The sequence below is a fragment of the Globicephala melas genome, chromosome 9 (genome assembly GCF_963455315.2).
Source record: "Globicephala melas chromosome 9, mGloMel1.2, whole genome shotgun sequence".
Classification (NCBI taxonomy): Eukaryota; Metazoa; Chordata; class Mammalia; order Artiodactyla; family Delphinidae; genus Globicephala; species Globicephala melas.
The window spans coordinates 14,778,125-14,797,836 of NC_083322.1; the positions used below are offsets into that span (position 1 = coordinate 14,778,125).

At 41.6% G+C, this 19,712-nt stretch overlaps 1 protein-coding gene across 1 annotated transcript in view; it reads left to right on the forward strand.

Moving 5' to 3' along the window:
* Positions 1-19,712, forward strand: part of SVOPL (SVOP like) — a 73,845-nt gene that overhangs the window by 27,532 nt on the left and 26,601 nt on the right. Inside the window, 7 exon segments of the mRNA XM_030854408.2 lie at positions 1,328-1,401; positions 5,599-5,750; positions 5,753-5,797; positions 6,469-6,580; positions 7,268-7,349; positions 9,248-9,293; positions 9,296-9,336. Coding sequence (XP_030710268.2) covers positions 1,328-1,401; positions 5,599-5,750; positions 5,753-5,797; positions 6,469-6,580; positions 7,268-7,349; positions 9,248-9,293; positions 9,296-9,336 — 552 coding nt within the window.

Consider the following 19,712-nt stretch of genomic DNA (forward strand, 5'->3'; position numbering starts at 1 on the left):
TGACTCTCCAATGACACTTGGGGTGGTGAGGGGACCACAGTCACATCTAAACCCAGGGAACATGGCAGAGAGGCAGATGGGCAGGACTCAGGACTGGTGCACGGGAAACTGGGAGTCCAGACTGGCTCTGCCGCCAAACGGCTGTGTGATCTTGGGCAGGTCACTTACCCACTCTGGGCCATATATTCTGTGTTGGAAAATGGGAGGATAGGGCTAGATCAGAGGTTTTCCAAAGATGAGTAACCAGAGCCCCAATACGTAAAGCAGATGAAAGTGGAGTGTCAGTTGCTCAAGTCCACCACAATGAAATCCAGGAACTGAGCCTGAAAGTCGAGGGCGGGGGGGTGTATGGGGCAAAAGACCTCTAAATTCTCTGCAAGCTCTTTCGGTGACAATAAAATCCAGGACTCCCAGACCACACTTCTGGACTCCCTAGAGGGGGCCTGTAATCCCAGGTCAATCTGTGAGAAAAGAATAGTTGGTTTTCAACTGAGCACCTCCTCCAGCCCCCAAGCATTCCTGGCTTTACATAAAAATCCATTACTGCCCAATCATCTATAACCCATGCTTACTTATTTTGATCCAAACATACTTAATAGGCACTGACTATGGACAAGAACTTTTACAAATTACCCTAACAACACACAGAGAAATTAGGCACTGTATCCTCTTTTCAAATTCAGGCTGCTTGTTTTTTTGCACAAACCCCACACTCTTTTTTATTTATTTATTTATTTATTTGCGGTACACAGGCCTCACTGTTGTGGCCCCTCCCATTGCGGAGCACAGGCTCCGGACGCGCAGGCTCAGCAGCCATGGCTCATGGGCCCAGCCGCTCCGCGGCATGTGGGATCTTCCTGGACCGGGGCACGAACCCGTGTCCCCTGCATCGGCAGGCGGACTCTCAACCACTGCGCCACCAGGGAAGCCCCTCACACTCTTTTTTAATGTTAGGGTTTTTCATCTTAATGTTAAAAGATTCTCCCATCAGTTTTATAGTTGCTTTTCATGTATACTCCTATTTTCCGTACTCCACCCCACCTCTCGCCAGCACTGGTGAGAAGAGGAAGAGTGAAAGGGTTAGAATCTTAAATTCAATGAGTTTTGGTACTTGACAATGATAGCAAAAAGTATGCAAAGACTGATTGGCTGAGATGAATGTGTTAAAAACAGTATTTATGTGAGGGGTATCCGGGGAGCTGAGTGGCTATCTCACCCTACCACACTCCCATGTTGTTCTTGTTTTCTGTGATCTAAAATATTAGAGTCACCTTTGCCTGTCCTTAACCCACTAAATCTATTCTGTCTCCCCCTTTCACTACCCCAGGAAAAAAGAGAAAGATTTACAGACCTATTGGATGCTAAATATTTATGGACCACATTACAGATCTGGGTCATATGGTAAGAATGGTATTATTTCAAAGCTAGGTTTAAATAAACAAGCATTTCAGTGGGAGAAAGCCCATTGAAGTAAATCCCTTCTGAGTGCTCTGGGGAGAAAACACAAGGCAGATACCAGCAATGCTTTATCTTTCTGCCACCAACCAAAAAATAGATATAAAATAACAATATAAAAAGAAAGTGAAAGAAAAAATATTCAAATCATCTACAAACAGTTTTTAAATTTTTCATCTGAGTGTATGAGCTCTGTACTAACCTTTTGCAGCCTGGTCTCTTCCCTCACCACATTCCAGGAACTGATCCTTTGAGGTCACTGATGATCAGATTCAAAGGAATAGACTCAGTGGTCCTCTCTATGCAGCCATGACCTTGAGTAAGCAAAGATTTTCTAAACAGGACACAAAAAGTGCTAACTCTAAAGGAAAAGATTGATGAGTTTGCCTACATTAAGTTAGGAACTCTGTGTCCTGAGAAATCATGAAGAGCCTGAAAGGCAAGCCACCAACTGAGAGAAGAAATTTCCAATATATATGTCCAACAAACTATATATACATGTTCTATATATTATTAATATATATTTCTATTATATAATTTTTTTTCAACAAGAAAAACATACACAACCCAGTAGAGAAATAGGCAAAAGACTTGAACAGGCACTTGACCAAAAATGTGTATCAAATAAACATATGAAAACATGTTCAACCTTAAAGTCACCAGGGAAAAGCAAATTAAAACCAAATGAGACACCATTACAAATCCACCCAAATGGCTTAAATTAAAAAGACTGGGGACTTCGCTGGGGGTGCAGTGGTTAAGAATCTGCCTGCCAATGCACGGGACATGGGTCTTCTCCCTGGTCTGGGAAGATCCCACATGCCGAGGAACAGCTAAGCCCGTGCGACACAACTACTGAGCCTGTGCTCTAGAGCCCGCGAGCCACAACTACTGAGCCTGCATGTGACAGCTCCTGAAGTCTGCACACCTAGAGCCCGTGTTCTGCAACGAAGAGTAGCCCCCGCTCGCTGCAGCTAGGGAAAGCCCGCATGCAGCAACAAAGACCCAACACAGCCAAAAATAAATTAAAAAAAAAAAAGTTTGAAAAGATAACCTTAAAAAAAATAAAAAATGAAATTAAAAAGACTGACCATGTTGGGAAGGATGTAAAGTAACTGGAATTTTCCTGCGCTCCTGATTGGCATTCAAATTAGTACAACCACTTTGGAAAACTGTTTAGAGGTTTCTATTACAGTTGGAAGTATGCATAGCCTATGGCTCAGCAATTCTACTCCTAGATTTCTACCCCACAGAAATGCCTAGTAAAATAAAATAGCATTATATTATCTGTAACAGCTCCAACTACGAACCACCCACATGCCCATCAACAGGTATAATGGATAGATTCTGTTATATTCATAAAATAGAATACTACATAGTAATAAAAATGAGAAAACTGGTGCTCTGCGCTCAACATGGCTGAACCTTACAAATGTAATAATGAGCAAAGAAAGTCAGACACACAAAATACCTATTATGTGGTTCCATTTATATAAAGATTCAAGACAGTAGAAGCTAATCTATAGTGTTTGAATTCAGGGAACAGGTTGTCTGCCTTTCCCAGATATAATCACTAAAAATAGGTTGGCGTCTCCTCTTGAGACTCTTTAATTTTTAAAATACTCTTAATATTTGGGGAATTCCCCGGTGGACTAGTGGTTAGGACTCAGTGCTTGCACTGCCGTGGCCTGGGTTCAGTCCCTGGTTGGGGAACTGAGATCCCGCAAGCTGCGTGGTGTGGCCGAAAAAAAAATATACTTCATATTTGGAAATTAAACAAAAAAAATATTAAAGCTACCTTAATAACAAGGAGAGATATTGTGATTATTGTCTTCCTCTTAAATGTTTCATTATGAGAATTTATAAATGCACATGAAATACCATTGATGAACCCTGATTTACTCATTGCTCAGATCTGACAATCACTGATATCTACCCATATTTACTTCAGCTGTTTTTTTCTGTTCCGAAGTATTTTCAGGCAGGCCCTAGACTTCATGCCATTTCATCCCCAGATACTTCATTAAGAGTCTCAACTGCTTGAGGACATTTTCTTAGATGATTCCAATCCTAAAATCACACCAGCGAGGTTAACAATCATCACTTTAACATCATCCACTATGCAGATCACATGTGATTTTCCTTGATTGTCCCCATCTGTCTTTTACATGTGACCTGTGTCTTTTACAACCATTTATAAAAATGAGAGGCATGAGGGGGGCTTCTGGGAGGCTGATATTCTTTTTCTTTTTTTTGGCCACACAGCTTGTGGGATCTTAGTTCCCTGGCCCAGGATCGAACCCGGGCCCTCGGTATTGAAAGCGCAGGGTCTTAACCACTGGACTGCCAGCGAATTCTCCTGATATCTTTTTCTTGACTTCGATATAGGAACTTTTCTGTATGTTATGTTTATATCTCAATAAAAATATCTATTAAAGAATAGAACAAAAGATAGTAAGAAAACATCAAGCAAAAGCAAAAACCTTCCATAGCTTCATGGCGTCCGAAAGGCAGAATTCTAAAGATGATGCCCAAGAGTTCCAACACCTGGGGATTCAATCAAACACTAATTTGGATGTAAATGTGAAGGGACTGTAGATGTAATTAAGGTTATGAGCCTTAAAATAGGGAGAGTATCCTGATTAGGCAGGTGAGCTCAATATTATTGCTTGAGTCTTTAAAAGTAGAGAAATTGCTCCAGCTGGAATCAGAGATGCAGCAGAAGTGAAAGCGCGAGGTGAGGTCGAAGGAGAGCTTCAGTGCTTGAGAAGGACGCGACCTGCTGTTGCTGGCTTCACAGACAAGGAATGAAGGAAGCCTGCAGGAGCTGAAAACCACTGGTCAACAGCCAGCAAGGAAATGGACACGAGTCCTACACCCCGTGCAGCTGGATTCTGCCAACCGTCTGGGTGAGCTTGATGCTTCCCCAGAAAGTGGAGCAGCCCTGCCTGTACCGTCATTTCTGCCACGTGAGACTCCGCGCAGAGAAGTCAGCCAGAGCTGCTGAACTGCTGACCTCCAGAACTGTGAGATACTCACTGTGCTGAAGCGCTAAGTTTGTGCTAACTTGTGGCAGCAGCTGCAGAAAACAAACTGTTGCGGAGTCTAAGCTCCTCCTGCTTGCCACATGGCAGGCCAAGAAGAGACAGTGTGTTGGGGCGGGTAATATCGACTTTATTCGGAAAGCCAGCAGACGGAGAAGATGGTGGACTAAACTCTTTTTGCGGTACGCTGGCCTCTCACTGTTGCGGCCTCTCCCGTTGCGGAGCACAGGCTCCAGACGCGCAGGCCCAGCCGCCATGGCTCACGGGCCCAGCCGCTCCGCGGCATGTGGGAGCTTCCCGGATCGGGGCACGAACCCGTGTACCCTGCATCGGCAGGCGGACTCCCAACCACTGCGCCACCAGGGAAGCCCTGGACTAAACTCTTAGAGAACCATCTTAACTTGGAAGAGAATTCAGGCTGCTTTTATGCTAAGGGAAAAGGGGAAGTCGGAGGGTTCAGGATTAAAGGTGGGCTGCAGACTTCCTGGAGCCACCTGGCCTTCAAGGGAAGCATAACATTTCTCTGTTCTGCTTGCTCACAAGGCTGCATCACGAGGCTGCTGCAAAACTTCGAGTCGTGAGCAGTTATTTTTACTTTACCGCACTTATCTCTGCTTATTTGCTAGCTGAAAACGAACTTATCTACAAGTAGTAGCCATAACTAACCCAGGACCACCTGGGATGGGAACTTGCTTCAGGTAACTTAATGAGCTGTTTGGGCACAAGCCACGTTTCTCTAATATTTAACTCTTTATGGTCAGGGCTACAGTACATAAGCTGTAGAATGAGGGAGACAGTTTCAACGCAGTGTTAGTTCTGTTCTGCCTCTTACAAAACTTCTTCCTGGCCTGAGGGGTCCTCCCCCATCTAGTTCCATCCTGTTTTTTCTTGCAAATGCATTTCCCACCGTACAGCCTCCGCTGAAGGGCACCCCCTAGTATCCCCTTGAAACGTGTCCCCACTTTCCACTCCCCTCCCCTCCCTACACTGTGCCTTCCACCTGAGAAGCTCTCCCCACTTCTCCCCACCTCTCACGGTGCTACCCCTCCTTCAGGCCTGGTGACAGCCTTTCCTAATGTCCATCTTTTCTTGCTTCCAGGCTGGGCATCTCTTTCGCCTACGACGGGGTCATGCTGGCCAGTGCAGAGCTGCCGGAGCGGGACCTGGCCTGTGGCTCGCGGTCGGAGTCTGAGGCGGTGGTGACCGTAGGGGTCTCGGAGGAGAGCCAGAGCCCCTGCCGCTGCCAGGTGTTTCCGACTACCAGACCATGATTATCAGCACTATTGGCGAAACTGCTCGTAAGTATCTCTCTATTGGGTGGCTTTCTGTTTTGGGTGGGGGACGTGCAACTCAGAGTCTCAGAGGAGAGAAGAGTGACCTGTCATCCACTTGACTGCTGCCTGGTAGAAATGGACGAGTCCCCAAATCATGCTGAGGTGTCTGCAGTGCGGATCCGTGTGGGGAGAAGTCTGGAGGAGTGGAGCTTTGAATTAGCGCATGTATCAGTTCTAACGTGCATTCCCCTACATCGTAACGTCTCTGAAACTGGGATGTGTCTCACAATGGCATGTTAGATTTCAGTTGGAAGCACTGTTTCTGCTTTAATAGACATAAAGTAATGGTACTTAAAAATCAATGGCACCTTGAATTTGAAAAAGAGTATAAAACATTTAAAATATAGGTCTAGCAAGTTGGCGGTTTACAATAGACCTGCGTGCTGTAATAAGCATCCTGGGTGTAAAATGTCCTCCATATACTCCAGTGCTTGTCGTTCTCGGATCCCCGTGGGAAAAGCATATTGAAGGAGTCATGAAGTCGATGACAGTGTGACTGGGTCTTGGCTGGAATACGCATGACGTTTGGATTAAGTTGCTTCTTTCCGAAATGAGAGGGAGGAATCCAGGCCATTGTTAATACATGCCATTTGCTTTCAAGGTTCTGAAAATTGCCTTTGTCATTTTTTTCCTAGTGAATCCTTTAACTATCCTGGGCCTTAATTTCCTGGGAAGACGGCTGAGCCCTTCTATTACCGTGGGATGCACAGCTTTGTTCGTCCTTCTCCTCAATATTTGCACTTCAAGGTATTTGCTTTCTGTTTGCTTTAAAGCAATCTAGTTTTGTGCAGTGGTTTTAAAATGAGGTCTCCTGACCCATGGCCTTCAGTGGAGGTTAGGGGCAAGTCCCTTTCACCAAGAGAGTAGAGTACAGGCTGCTTGTTTGACTAGAACGATCAAACAAGCCCCTGGTACCTGCCCCTCCCCTCTTCTCCTGAGCAGGTCCATCTTCAGCGCTCACAGGACATGGGTACCAGCGTGGGAGTATTCAGTTCACTTGCCGAGATATTTAGGATCTTTATGCAAAGCTTCCTGGAGAATGGAGGCCGACCTGCACCGTTGTCAAGATAGGGATGTAGACAGCATGCCTGTGGTGGGAAAATTCATTGCGCTCTGAGTTGGTGACCCTAGAGTGGGCCTCATTTATAATATATATGACTTATTCTGCAAACTGTCTGTACCATTTTCTAAGGGTGGTGGCAGAGGTGTGCTCATCTTGGGGGGCTGGGCTGGAATGGCACACTCTGGGGGGACAGGATTGAAGGATTGAGTCCGGCTTTTGCTCTCAGACCCCACAGTCGGCCAGCTGAGGAGCAGCCCCTCCCTCGGGACCTGGTCTTCAGGGATGTGTGTTGGCGTCTGTAATGTCCTGGGATCGGGGCCCCGGAAGGCCCTCCGTGTCGCCTGTGGTAACGTCTCGCTCTGGTTCCCTAGTGCCGGCCTCATCGGCTTCCTCTTCATGCTGAGGGCTTTGGTGGCGTCCAACTTCAACACCATCTATATTTACACCGCTGAGGTTAGTTTTGGGGAAGGGGTTGGTTCCATTGAGGTGTGTGAGGTGAGCTACTTGGAGCAGGTGTTTGTCTATAGATCACGCATCCCTGGCTTCTGTTGACTTTTGATGATTTTCTAAAAACATCCTATTAAAATGACACCAGAAGATATGATGTGGCCTTTCTCCTGCCCCATGGGGTCTAGTGAAAGCCAGTCTCTGAGAAGAAAGATAAGACCTTCTCCCTTTCTCACTAAACTGCATCCATGTAAAAAACAACTCTTGCCCTCATCCCATGCTTCCCGAAGAAATAGGGGTAGGGCCCGGTACCTGCATGTTGCTGATAAAATGTAAAACACCCTATTTCTCCCTTTTAAAATTAGAAAGTATTTTTCACCTTTATTCTTTTGAAAGATCACATCTCACTCTGTCTGTTGTTTGTTGTAGGTAGCTTAAATTCGAATATAATAGTAATTTATTCTTAATTTATTGAATTACTATATCTACTTAATACATTACTTCTGAGGAGCTTCTCAGAAACCACCACTTTAAAGAGCAAATATTCCTAGAAATAAGCAATATCTGAGTAGGAAACTTAGTATTTTAACTGGTTTTGCCTTTCGTTGAGCCAGAGAAAGTGGTGCTATAGGGACTGCTATAGCTGCATTCATCTTCATCTTGGGAAACATAGAAGTCTGTTTAGAATACAGATGACATATCAAAACCACAGAGAAAAAGATTCTTTTCCCCTCACATAGATAAAAATAGGAAATTAGGACACATTTGACATATATGTAGTATTTCATTTAGTTCCATTAACAATCTTCTAAAATTATTGTGAATTTGTGAACTTAAAAGTCTATGTGTATCGTGGTGTGCCTCTAAAATTATATTTGAAATATTCAATTTAACATATTTTGGGATGTGTTCATTTAAAGGGTCATTCCTAAGTATTTTTTCCCTGATACTTATTGCTTAAAAAAAAAAAGATGTGTACCTGAAGTTGCTTGTCTTCTGTTATTTCATCTCCTAGAATTGTCAAAAATAATTGATATTCGAGCAAAGATCTGTATGTATCTGAATCCATTGTTTTCAATAGCCACTAGCCTCATTTTCTAGAAAAAGAAAAAGTCTCTGTGAAAAGGCACTCCACCCCCAGACATTCTTATAAATATAGCAGTGCCCCCCAGGGCAGGAAAGCGTCTTGTTTTTTGCATTTGACAGATGGTGGCTAACACGATGTGGCCAAGTAAAGAGGCCACGTGCTTTGCTTCAGTGAATTGATGAAAACTGATCAGTATTTATAGCGTTAAGAGAAAAATTTCTAAAATTAAAAGAAGCATTCTTTCATATAGTCTCCCTGAAAGCTTCTTTATTAAGTACTATTTGCTTATTTATTAAGAACTCTGAATCAGTGAAGTACAGATTAATGAGGTTTTACTATAAATGCAAGAACGTAGACTGCGCCGTAAGATCTTACAACACAAACATGGTGAATGGTGTAGCGTGTGCGTGGCACTCTCGTCAGTTCCTTTCACTGTATCTGTATTAAAGGTTTGGTTGGATTGTTATTACTTGGGGAGTATTTTCTGTCCGTTCAGTGGAACCACCTTTATATGTTTACAGCTCTAAAGTGGAAACCTGTCTGACTGCAAGTACCTTTCTAAAATTACGTTTGGAATATTAAACACCTATTTTGGAATTTGCTCACTTAAAGGATAATGTCTAAGTGTTTATTTTCTGATATTGTTAAAATGCAAACTTGTGTACCTGAGAAAATGAACATCTTCTATATCCTGTATATCCATATAGAATATTTGGCCTTTTATATATACCGAAGCCTGACCTGTGGAGGGAAGGGCAGAGGACTTGGGAGAGAGGGGTTTCAGCTAACTGATGCTTTCTACGCTTCTCCACTCCAGGTCTACCCCACCACGATGCGCGCCTTGGGGATGGGGACCGGCGGCTCCCGTGTCGCATTGGTGCAATGGTGACGCCATTTATGTCCCAGGTACAGCCCAGGGGTCTCTGTAGGGAGGATATGTCTAAGGGAGGTGGGGAAAGAGGGACCTGGCTCCCTTCAGGTTAAGGGTTTAACCAAGGATTTGTTTACTTGAGTTTCCTTGAGGTGTTGTTTTCCCATTGTCTGGTTAATTTGGCTGGGAAAAGAGGCTAAATTGATGCTTCCAGTCTTCCAGTCAATAGCATGTATTGCATTGCATGCAGGGTTTAGATTTTGCTGGACATTGTTGGGGGGAGGATGCAAAAGACATGGATGACACAAGGAGCTGGGGCAGCTGAACGACAGTGAGCTCCAACCCTGACACTGTCAAGGGTGCAATCGAAAAACAGCCCAGAAGTGCAGGGAGGCTGCACCAGGGTGCACGGATGTGGCCCTGGGCAGGTTAAGTCCAGCATTTGGACGAACCAGGCACAGGCTGGGAGAAAATCCAGGGGTGATCTGGACCATTGGATGCGCCCTGTTTCAGGAGAGAAACAGAGGCGGATATGGTGCCCCACATGGTCATGGTTCCTCAGAGGGTCAAACAGCTTGCCCCTCTGCCCTGATCTTTCTCTTTTGGCCACGAGAAATGGAAATCCCCCTGAGCTGGCTGCAGCCAAAGACATGAGTGAGGCTGGGCCCTGGGTGGGCCTGATCCAGGCAGTGAGGGCTGTCAGGGACCCAGGCTCTGTCCTCCTCACATCTATCTGGGGCCCAGGGTCACTGAGCATTCAGGCTGTACTCCCTCAAGACCAGTGTGCTATGCTTGTCCACGGACATGGCCGCCCCGCAAATCCCAAACATCTGTCCTTAGTTCCAGGCACCAGAAGACACCAAAGTACTCTCTGCATCCCAGAAGGATGCTCTCTCTGGCATCTCACTGGTCAGGCCTGGTCAGTTGTTCATAGTTGAGCTAAATCAGTTGTGGCCAAGAGTCAGGCTTATGGACGAATGCAACCTGGGAGGGGCAGTCTTCAGAGAAAGGGGGTTGACATGGGCTAAACAGACTGTAACGTGTATTTCTTATAATTTAATGGGATTTTGCTACCACCCTTATTAAAACTATTTGGGGAATATTTTGCCTACTTAATTAAAAATGAGGGCAGTTTTGGTCTTGCAGTTGTGCTTTTCACAGTTCTTTTGCACTTATTATTTCAGCATGTTCAGAAAAGAACATAATGGTGAAAGGCAGCAGTAAAATATTGATCCTATTTCTGGATGGTCATGAGGTAGCGTTTATTCTCCAAGCTTTAATTAGGAAGAGTCTCTTGGTTCTCAACCACTTGGAACATTTTCTCTGGGTATTTGTGGGCATTTATCTTTGAGGCCACCCTGCTTTCGGTGACTTTGTGGACCAGGAAATATCTCAACTAGGACCAGGTCTCCTGGGGCAGAGGGCTTTGTTCTGCTTAGCATCCTTCTCGGGGAGTTCTCAACTCTTCAGTGACGTCACTCAACTTTCTATGCCCCCCTCATCTGTAAAATGAAGATAAACAATAACACCCACTACGTAGGTTTCTTCTCAGTATTACGTGAGATTAATACATACAAAGCACTGAGCCCAGCATTTGACACGTAGGAAGCCCTCATGAGTGTTAGCTAATAACCATAACGGTGACCAACAGCATCAAGGCCAAATGGTAAATATTCAAATAAGAGTATTTCTGTTACTGAGAAATATTTAAGCCCAGTTGAGTGATTTCAATCACTATGCAATTGGAATGTTTTGCTTTCCTCACCAGGTTTAGGATGGGAAGTTAGAATCTGGGAAGCTTTGTGTTTGCTCGTACAATATTTGCCTGGGTTTGGAGTGGGGCCGGCTGCTCCAGGTAGACAGGAGAGCTTGGTGACACTCTCGTGAGCTCATCAGTCAGTGTACCCTTGGACGCGGTTCTCAAGCTTCAGTGCATAACAGAGTTACTAGGGTAACTTGATACCGTGAAGATTCCTGGACTTCACCCAGAGATTCTGATTCTGTATATGGGACCATCACCCACAGTTTTAGCAGGAATCCAGAGTGAATCTGATGCTATTGGTCTGGGGACCAATGAGAGGTGTGGCCATCAGCAAGGAAATTGACTTTACTTTCACTTAATGCTTCTTCTTCCTCCTCTCCCTTCCCACTCCACTTCCCTTTCTCCTCCTTTCTTTTGTCCTTCATTTAGGAACTTATTTTGGTGACTCATTCGACAGGTTGTTTTCAGGGTAATTCTCTACAAGCTGCCTCTTTCACAGTTTGGCAGTTAGAATGCCAGTAAGGACTCCATAAGCTACAATCTATATTTGATAGAGTAGAAGCAAGAATTTATAAGGGAATTCCTCACTTCCACTGCAGGGGCCGGGGGTTTGATCCCTGCATGCCGCGAGGCACGGCCAAAAAAAAAAAAAAAAAAGAATTTATCCCAGTTCAACATTCAACCAGTATTTATTGCACGCTTACTCTGTGCCTGACATTGTTCTCTTTATTTATAGCAGTAAATAAGCCAGGCCAGGGTCCAGTGGTGTGCTGCAACTGGCCTGCACTGGCTTGTGAAAACTGATTGTTAAATTTTCAGGAAATTACTTTGCAAGCTAGTTGATGTCACGTTGTAGCTTGAAATTAGCACGGTGGTGGTTTTTACCCCGTGGCCACAGGCAAATGCTACCATCAGGACTGTTTCTGGAAAGCCTGTTAAACATTTCGCAGCACACCACCACAAGATTCCTGCTCTCAAGAGGCTTACTTTCAAGTTGGGTGCTTTACAAATATGCACAAAATTAAGATGATTCAAATTAATTATTTGCGTATCTTAATTATTTGCATATCTGTAAAGCACTCAACTTGAAAGTATGTTGGGAGGCGCAACGATATTGAGTGAAAGGGATGACAGGCCTTCCCCCCTCCCTTTTGGCTCAAAATTCCTTTACTGAAAGATAAATTGAATTAAAATCCATACATTCCATGAGGGACAGGCCTTTTTAAAAGACAAGGCTTCATATAGCCAATATTTTAGAGCAACTATAAATGGAGAGGAGCCTTTAAAAATTGTGAATCACTGTATTGTACACCTGTCTGTAACTTATGTAATAAAGTACATCAACTGTACTTCAATTTAAAAAAATTATAAAAAGAGGCAAGGCCTCTCTGGGTAGGTGACTTCGGAGTTGAGACCTGAAGTATAAGAAGCTGACAACTTGTAAAGGGTAACAGCATTTCAGGTGGGATGACATCTGGTGCAAAGTCCTGGGGATGGGAAGAGCTTGGTGTGTTCTCGGAATAGAAGATAGCTGTGATGAGCAGAGTGCAGAGAAGTACAGGGAGAGAGTGTGCCTTGCAGGCATACTTTGGATTTTTTTTTCTTAGGAGGAGTGGGAAGTAATTGAAGGGTTTTAAGCAGTGCCATGATCAGTTTTGCAATTTACAAAGAGCACTGTGGTTGCTGAAGAGTGAACTGGCAGGGGATTGGGAGAGGGCAAGGGGGGAACAAGCTTATCATAAGACTCTAATTTCACATCGCCATATGCTCAAATGAAAAGGGAGATTTCAGAATTCTGGAAAACCATTTCTCTTGTAGAGGGAAATACCACATAAAAAATTTTAATTTCTGCCCAGGAAAAAAAAAATACTAGACAAGGATGAAAGAAAAACCTTTACTTTTCAAGGGTTTCAAAAAACCCTAATTGAATTGTCACAGCTGAACAATGATTTTGTTGTCCTGTTGAATGCCTGACCTTCCTCAGAAGCATGGAAACAATGAATCAACGCATAAGATGATACACAGAACTTCACCAGTTAATGGGAATAAAAAATCTATCCATTTCATAGTTTCATTAGTGATTTCTAGTAAGCAGTAAACTTACTGAGAAACTATGTTGTCCAAGATAAAGTCAGACACTAGTTAAAGTGGTAGGGACAGATTTTGATTAGTAATTATTGCAGTAGGGAAAAAGAGTCCAGTGTGAACTGAATTCAACTTTGATTTGTACAGAGGTGACTGGGCTTTTTAAAGGGAGAAGAGGGAATAGGACAAGGAAGGTCTCAATAGAGAAAGGGAAGTGAAAATCAGCAAAAAGTGGTAAGAGGGGTTGGTCCACGTGAAACCCAGACAGGAGCCCTATCTCCAGGTATCGATCGGAACAAACAGTAAATTTTTTGGAAGCCTTGAGTATGTTCAGGTAGGCACTTTTAAGAGAACTAGGGTCCTCCGAGGGGTATGGCTTTGAGCCGTTAGAAACTGTTAGTCTTTGTTCAAATCTTTATATACCAAGATTGAGGCTTAGCCGAGAAGCAGCTTAGAAAAGCCTGGCTAGGGTTTGGTCAAGGAGAAAGTTTTTCTCAATGTCAAGTGTGGTTCGTAAAAACATTTGTGTTTATTGTATTTTCAGTGATTTAAGAGATTTCCAAAGGCAATTTTGACCACGTGATTTTTTCTTCTTCCACACTGAAAACACAAAAATTAAAAACTTAGAAATAAAATTTTACTACCCTAATATTTTACTGGAGATAACAAATATAAATATTTTAATGAAGCCCTTGCAATATATCTAAGCATATGTGCGTATAAATATGCATATACATTTTACTCAAATATGATCATAGTTATATACTTTTTATTTTTTTAATAGATTTAAAATACTTTATTGGAATTCAATTGTTAGCATGATATTTATGGTAACATTATTCATAGGGTGATTCTTTCCACTTTAATGAGATCTATTTTTATTTTTATTAATTTTTAAATTTTACTGAAGTATAGTTGATTTACAATGTTGTGTTAGTTTCAGGTGTACAGCAAAGTGATTCAGTTATACATATACTCATTCTTTTCCAGATTCTTTTCCCATATAGGTTGTTATAGAATCCTGAGTAGATTTCCCTGTGCTATACAGTAGGTCCTTATTGGTTATCTATTTTATATATAGTAGTGTGTTTATGTTAATCCCAAGCTCCTAATTTATCCCTTCCCCGTTTCCCCTTTGGTAACCATAAGTTTGTTTTCAAAATCTGTGAGTCTGTTTTGTAAATAACTTCATTTGTATCATTTTTAAAAATTAGATTCCACATATGAGTAATATCATATGATGTTTGTCATTCTCTGTCTGACTTCCTTCACTTAGTATGATAATCTCTAGTTGCATCCATGTTGCTGCAAATGGCATTACTTCATTCTTTTTTATGGCTGAGTAATATTCCGTTGTATATATGTACCACATCTTCTTTATCCATTCATCTGTTGATGGTCATTTAGGTTGTTTCCATGTCTTGCCTATTGTGAACAGTGCTGCTATGAACATAGGGGTGAATGTATCTTTTTGAATTATAGTTTTGCCTTGATATATGCTTGGGAGTGAGATTGCTAGATTATATGGTAATTCTATTTTTAGTTTATTGAGGAACCTCCATACTGTTTTCCACAGTGGCTGCACCAATTTACATTCCCACCAACAGTGCAGGAGTGTTCGCTTTTTCTCCACACCTCCTCGATCATTTATTGTTTGTAGACTTTTTGATGATGGCCATTCTGACCAGTATGAGGTGATGCCTCATTGTAGTTTTGATTTGCATTTTTCTAATAATTAGTGATGTTGAGCATCTTTTCATGTGCTTTTTGGCCATCTGGCCGTCGTCTTTTTTTTTTTTTTGTGGTACGCGGGCCTCTCACTGTTGTGGCCTCTCCCGTTGCGGAGCACAGGCTCCGGATGCGCAGGCTCAGCGGCCATGGCTCACGGGCCATGTGGGCTCCGCGGCATGTGGGATCTTCCCGGACCGGGGCATGATCCCGCGTCCCCTGCATCGGCAGGTGGACTCTCAATCACTGCACCACCAGGGAAGCCCCTGGCTGTCTTCTTTGGAGAAATTTCTATTTAAATCTTCTGCCTGGGACTTCCCTGGTGGTCCAGTGGTTAGGACTCTGCATTTCCAGCACGGGGGACACGGGTTCAATCCCTGGTTGGGGAACTAAGATCCTGTGTGCAGCGCAGTGCGGCACCTCCACCCCCACTAGATCTGCTGCCCATTTTTCGATTGGGTTGTTTGTTTTCTTGACGCAGAGCTGCATGAGCTATTTGTATGTTTTGGAGATTAATCCCTTGTTGGTTGCTTTGTTGGCACATTATTTTCTCCCATTCTGTGGGTTGTCTTTTTGTTTATGGTTTCCTTTGCTGTGCAAAAGCTTTTAAGTTTAATTAGGTCCCATTTGTTTATTTTTGTTTTTATTTCATTACTTTAGGAGGTGGATCAAAAAAGTTATTGCTGCGATTTATGTCAAAGAGTGTTCTGCCTATGTTTTCATCTAAGAGGTTTATAGTGTCCGCCCTTACATTTAGGTCTTTGATCCATTTTGAGTCTATTTTTGCATATGGTGTTAGAGAATGTTCTTTTTCTTTTTTAAATTATTTATTTATTTTAACATCTTTATTGGAGTATAATTGCTTTACAATGGTGTGTTAGTTTCTGCTTTATAACAAAGTGAATCAGCTATACATATATCCCCATATCTCTTCCCTCTTGCATCTCCTACCTCCTTTTCAAATTTAAAAAAATTTTTAATTTTTGGCTGCATTGGGTCTTCATTGCCCTGTGAGCTTTCTCTAGTTGTGGCGAAGGGGGGCTACTCTTCATTGTGAGCAAGGGCTCTAGGTGCATGGGCTTCAGTAGTTGTGGCTCAAGGGCTCTAGACTCAGGCTTAGTAGTTGTGGTGCATGGGCTTAGTTGCTCTGCCTCATGTGGGATCTTTCCAGACCAGGGCTCGAACCCATATCCCTGCATTGGCAGGCAGAATCTCAACCACTGTGCCACCAGGGAAGTCCCATTAGAGAATGTTGTAATTTCATTCTTTTACATGTAGCTGTCCAGTTTTCCCAGCACCACTTATTGAAGAGACTATCTTTTCTCCATTGTATATTCTTGCCTCCTTTGTCATAGATTAATTGACCATAGGTGCATGGGTTTATTACTGGGCTTTCTATCCTGTTCCACTGATTTATATTTCTGTTTTTGTGCCAGTACCATACTTTTTTGATGACTGTCGCTTTGTAGTATAGTCTGAAGTCAGGAAGCCTGATTCCTCCAGCTCTGTTTTTCTTTTTCAAGATTGCTTTGGCTGTTTGGGATCTTTTGTGTTTCCATACAAATTTACAATTCCTTTGTTCTTGTTCTGTGAAAAATGCCATTGGTAATTTGATAGGGATTGCATTGAATCTGTAGATTGCCTTAGGTAGTATAGCCATTTGACAGTATTAATTTTTCCAACCCAAGAACGTGGTATATCTTTCTATCTGTGTCATCTTTGATCTCTTTCATCAGAGTCCTATAGTTTTCAGAGTACAGGTATTTTGCCTCCTTAGGTAGGTTTATCCCTAGGTATTTTATTATTTTTGATGCAGTGGTAAATGGGATTATTTCCTTAATTTCTCTTTCTGCTCTTTCATTATTAGTGTATACAAATGCAGGAGATTTCTGTGTATTAATTTTTTTTGTTGTTGTTTTATTTATATTTATTTTTGGCTGTGTTGGGTCTTTGTTTCTGTGCGAGGGCTTTCTCTAGTTGCGGCGAGTGGGGGCCACTCTTCATCGCGGTGCGCAGGCCTCTCACTGTCGTGGTCTCTCTTGTTGCGGAGCACAGGCTTCAGACACGCAGGCTCAGTAGTTGTGGCTCATGGGCCCAGTCGCTCCGCAGCATGTGGGATCTTCCCAGACCAGGGCTCAAATCCGTATCCCCTGCATTCGCAGGCAGATTCTCAACCACTGCGCCACCAGGGAAGCCCTGTGTATTAATTTTGTATCCTGCAACTTTACCAAATTCATTTATGAGCTCTAGTAGTTTTTTGGTAGCATCTTTAGGATTTTCTATATATAGTATCATGTCATCTGCAAACAATGACAGTTTTACTTCTTTTCCAATTTGGATTCCTTTTATTTCTTTTTTATTCTCTGATTGCTGTGGCTAGGACTTCCAAAACTATGTTGAATGAAAGTGGTGAGAGTGGACATCCTTATCTTGTTCCAGATATTAGAGGGAATGCTTTCAGTTTTTCACTGTTGAGAATGATGTTAGCTGTGGGTTTGTCATATATGGCCTTTAGTGTGTTAAGGTAAGTTCCCTCTATGCTCACTTTCTGGAGAGTTTTTTTTTTTATCATAAATGGGTGTTGAATTTTGTCAAAAGCTTTTTCTGCATCTATTAAGATGACCATAGTTTTTATTCTTCAGTTTGTTAATGTGGTGTATCACACTGATTGATTTGTGGATATTGAAGAATGCTTGCATCTCTGGGATAAATTCCACTTGATCATGGTGTATGATGCTTTTAATGTATTTTTGGATTTAGTTTGCTAGTATTTTGTTGAGTATCTTTGTGTCTGTGTTCATCAGTGATTCTGGCATGTAATTTTCTTTTTTTGTAGTATCTTTGTCTGGTTTTGCTATCAGGGTGATGGTGGCCTCATAGAATGAGTTTGGGAGTGTTGCTCCCTTTGGAATTTTTGGAAGAGTTTCAGAAGGGTGGGTGTTAGCTCTTCTCTAAATGTTGGATAGAATTCACCTGTGAAGCCATCTGGTCCTGGACTTTCGTTTGTTGGAAGTTTTTAAATGACAGTTTCAATTTCACTACTTGTGATTGATCTGTTCATATTTTCTATTTCTTCCTGGTTCAGTCTTCAAGGTTCTACATTTCTAAGAACTTATCCATTTCTTCTAGGTTGTCCATTTTATTGGCATACAGTTGCTTGCTGTAGTCTCTTATGATCCTTTGTATTTCTGTGGTGTCAGTTGTAACTTCTGTTTCATTTCTAATTTTATTGATTTGAGTCCTCTCCCTGTCTTTCTTGATGAGTCTGGCTAAAAGTTTATCAATTTTGTTTATCTTTTCAAAGGACCAGCTTTTATTATTTATTTTTAAAATTGTATGTATTTAATCTCCAGTCTCGTTCAACTGCTACACAGTCTTTGTCACACATTTAACAGATATTTATTGAGTTTCTACTATGTACCAGACTATGTGCTAGAAGAATTCAGATACATTGATTTGATTGATTGGATTTCAAAAAGCTTAGAGTACAGTGGGCATCCAAAGGTTTGATATACATAAAACTTCTAATAAGGCACCATCATTCTACAATTTTTTCTCAGTTTCTAAATTTGGAGTCTTTTTAATACTTGGGGAATGACCTAATTAACCAATAGCACTATGATGCTGAAAGCACTTACATTATAAAAAATATACATGATTATTCTGTAATTTATTATAAGGCAAATATGCAGGGCATTTGCTTAATTATTATTTTAATAGAGTACTTTGTCCATTTAGGGAGTTAAATTTAAAGTATCATGATAAAATCATAATAATTATGACATTTAGGTAACCTCACCTAAACCTATAACTTCAAATAAAATCAGTGACTCCCAAATGTGTATTTTTGGCCAACAGCTTGCTTTTGAGTTTCAGAAACTTGAAACCAATGCCCTGCTATACATTTCTACCTAAGTATCCCTCAAGTACTTCAAATTCAAAAGGTTCATACATAAACACAATATTTTGTCTTACAGAGCTGCTTTACCCTCAGTATGTTTTAGATTAGTTATTCATCCCAGTCCCAAGAGTTAACCTAATCCCCTGCTTCATATTTTTTTCACACACACACACTGTATTTTATTTTTACAAGAGATAAATAAACTGACACCAAGCATTGTAAATGGATGACCACAACAAAAGCAACAATGATTGCAATTACCAAACACGAAACACACTCATACTATGTCATAATATTGATGTTCAGTCCAGTAATCCTCCACTGTAACAGCTCCTTTACTTGGCAGTGAAAACTGATTTGTATATTTTTTGCCTCTGAGTCCTTGTGGGATTTTTTTTTATTCAAACAGAAAGTCACAAAAATTATAATTCTCATCAGTTCACTCAGTCCCATGTATTAATTTTTTAATCTTGATCTTTTGTTAGCACTTTTATGAATTCATCAGTTTTCCATTAGAGCTCTGAAAATGCTTATTCATTCAGTTCAGCAGTATAGTCAGTTACCAGAAACCTGTATTTGTCAGATTCTTTTCCATGAATTCCTTGAAGATGAAACCCTTTTATAGGAACATTTTTGCAAAAGCATCAGAGTACACCCAGAACTGTCTGTAAATGACGAAAGACTTAAAAATGACCACAGTTAAAGATTTGATGAAAGTTCATAATATTGCAATTGACAAGGAAATTTAGTTATTTCTGAGATATACATTTTAAAGTAATAACTAGAATTATGACTTATAACATTATACCAGAACATATAAGATTTTTAGAAATTTCATGTAATGTCTGAAACATTTATATTAATTTATTTCCATACAAATAACCCCAAAAAAGTTTAGTATTAGTTGTTTTTTTTTGTTTCTTTTTTTATACTGT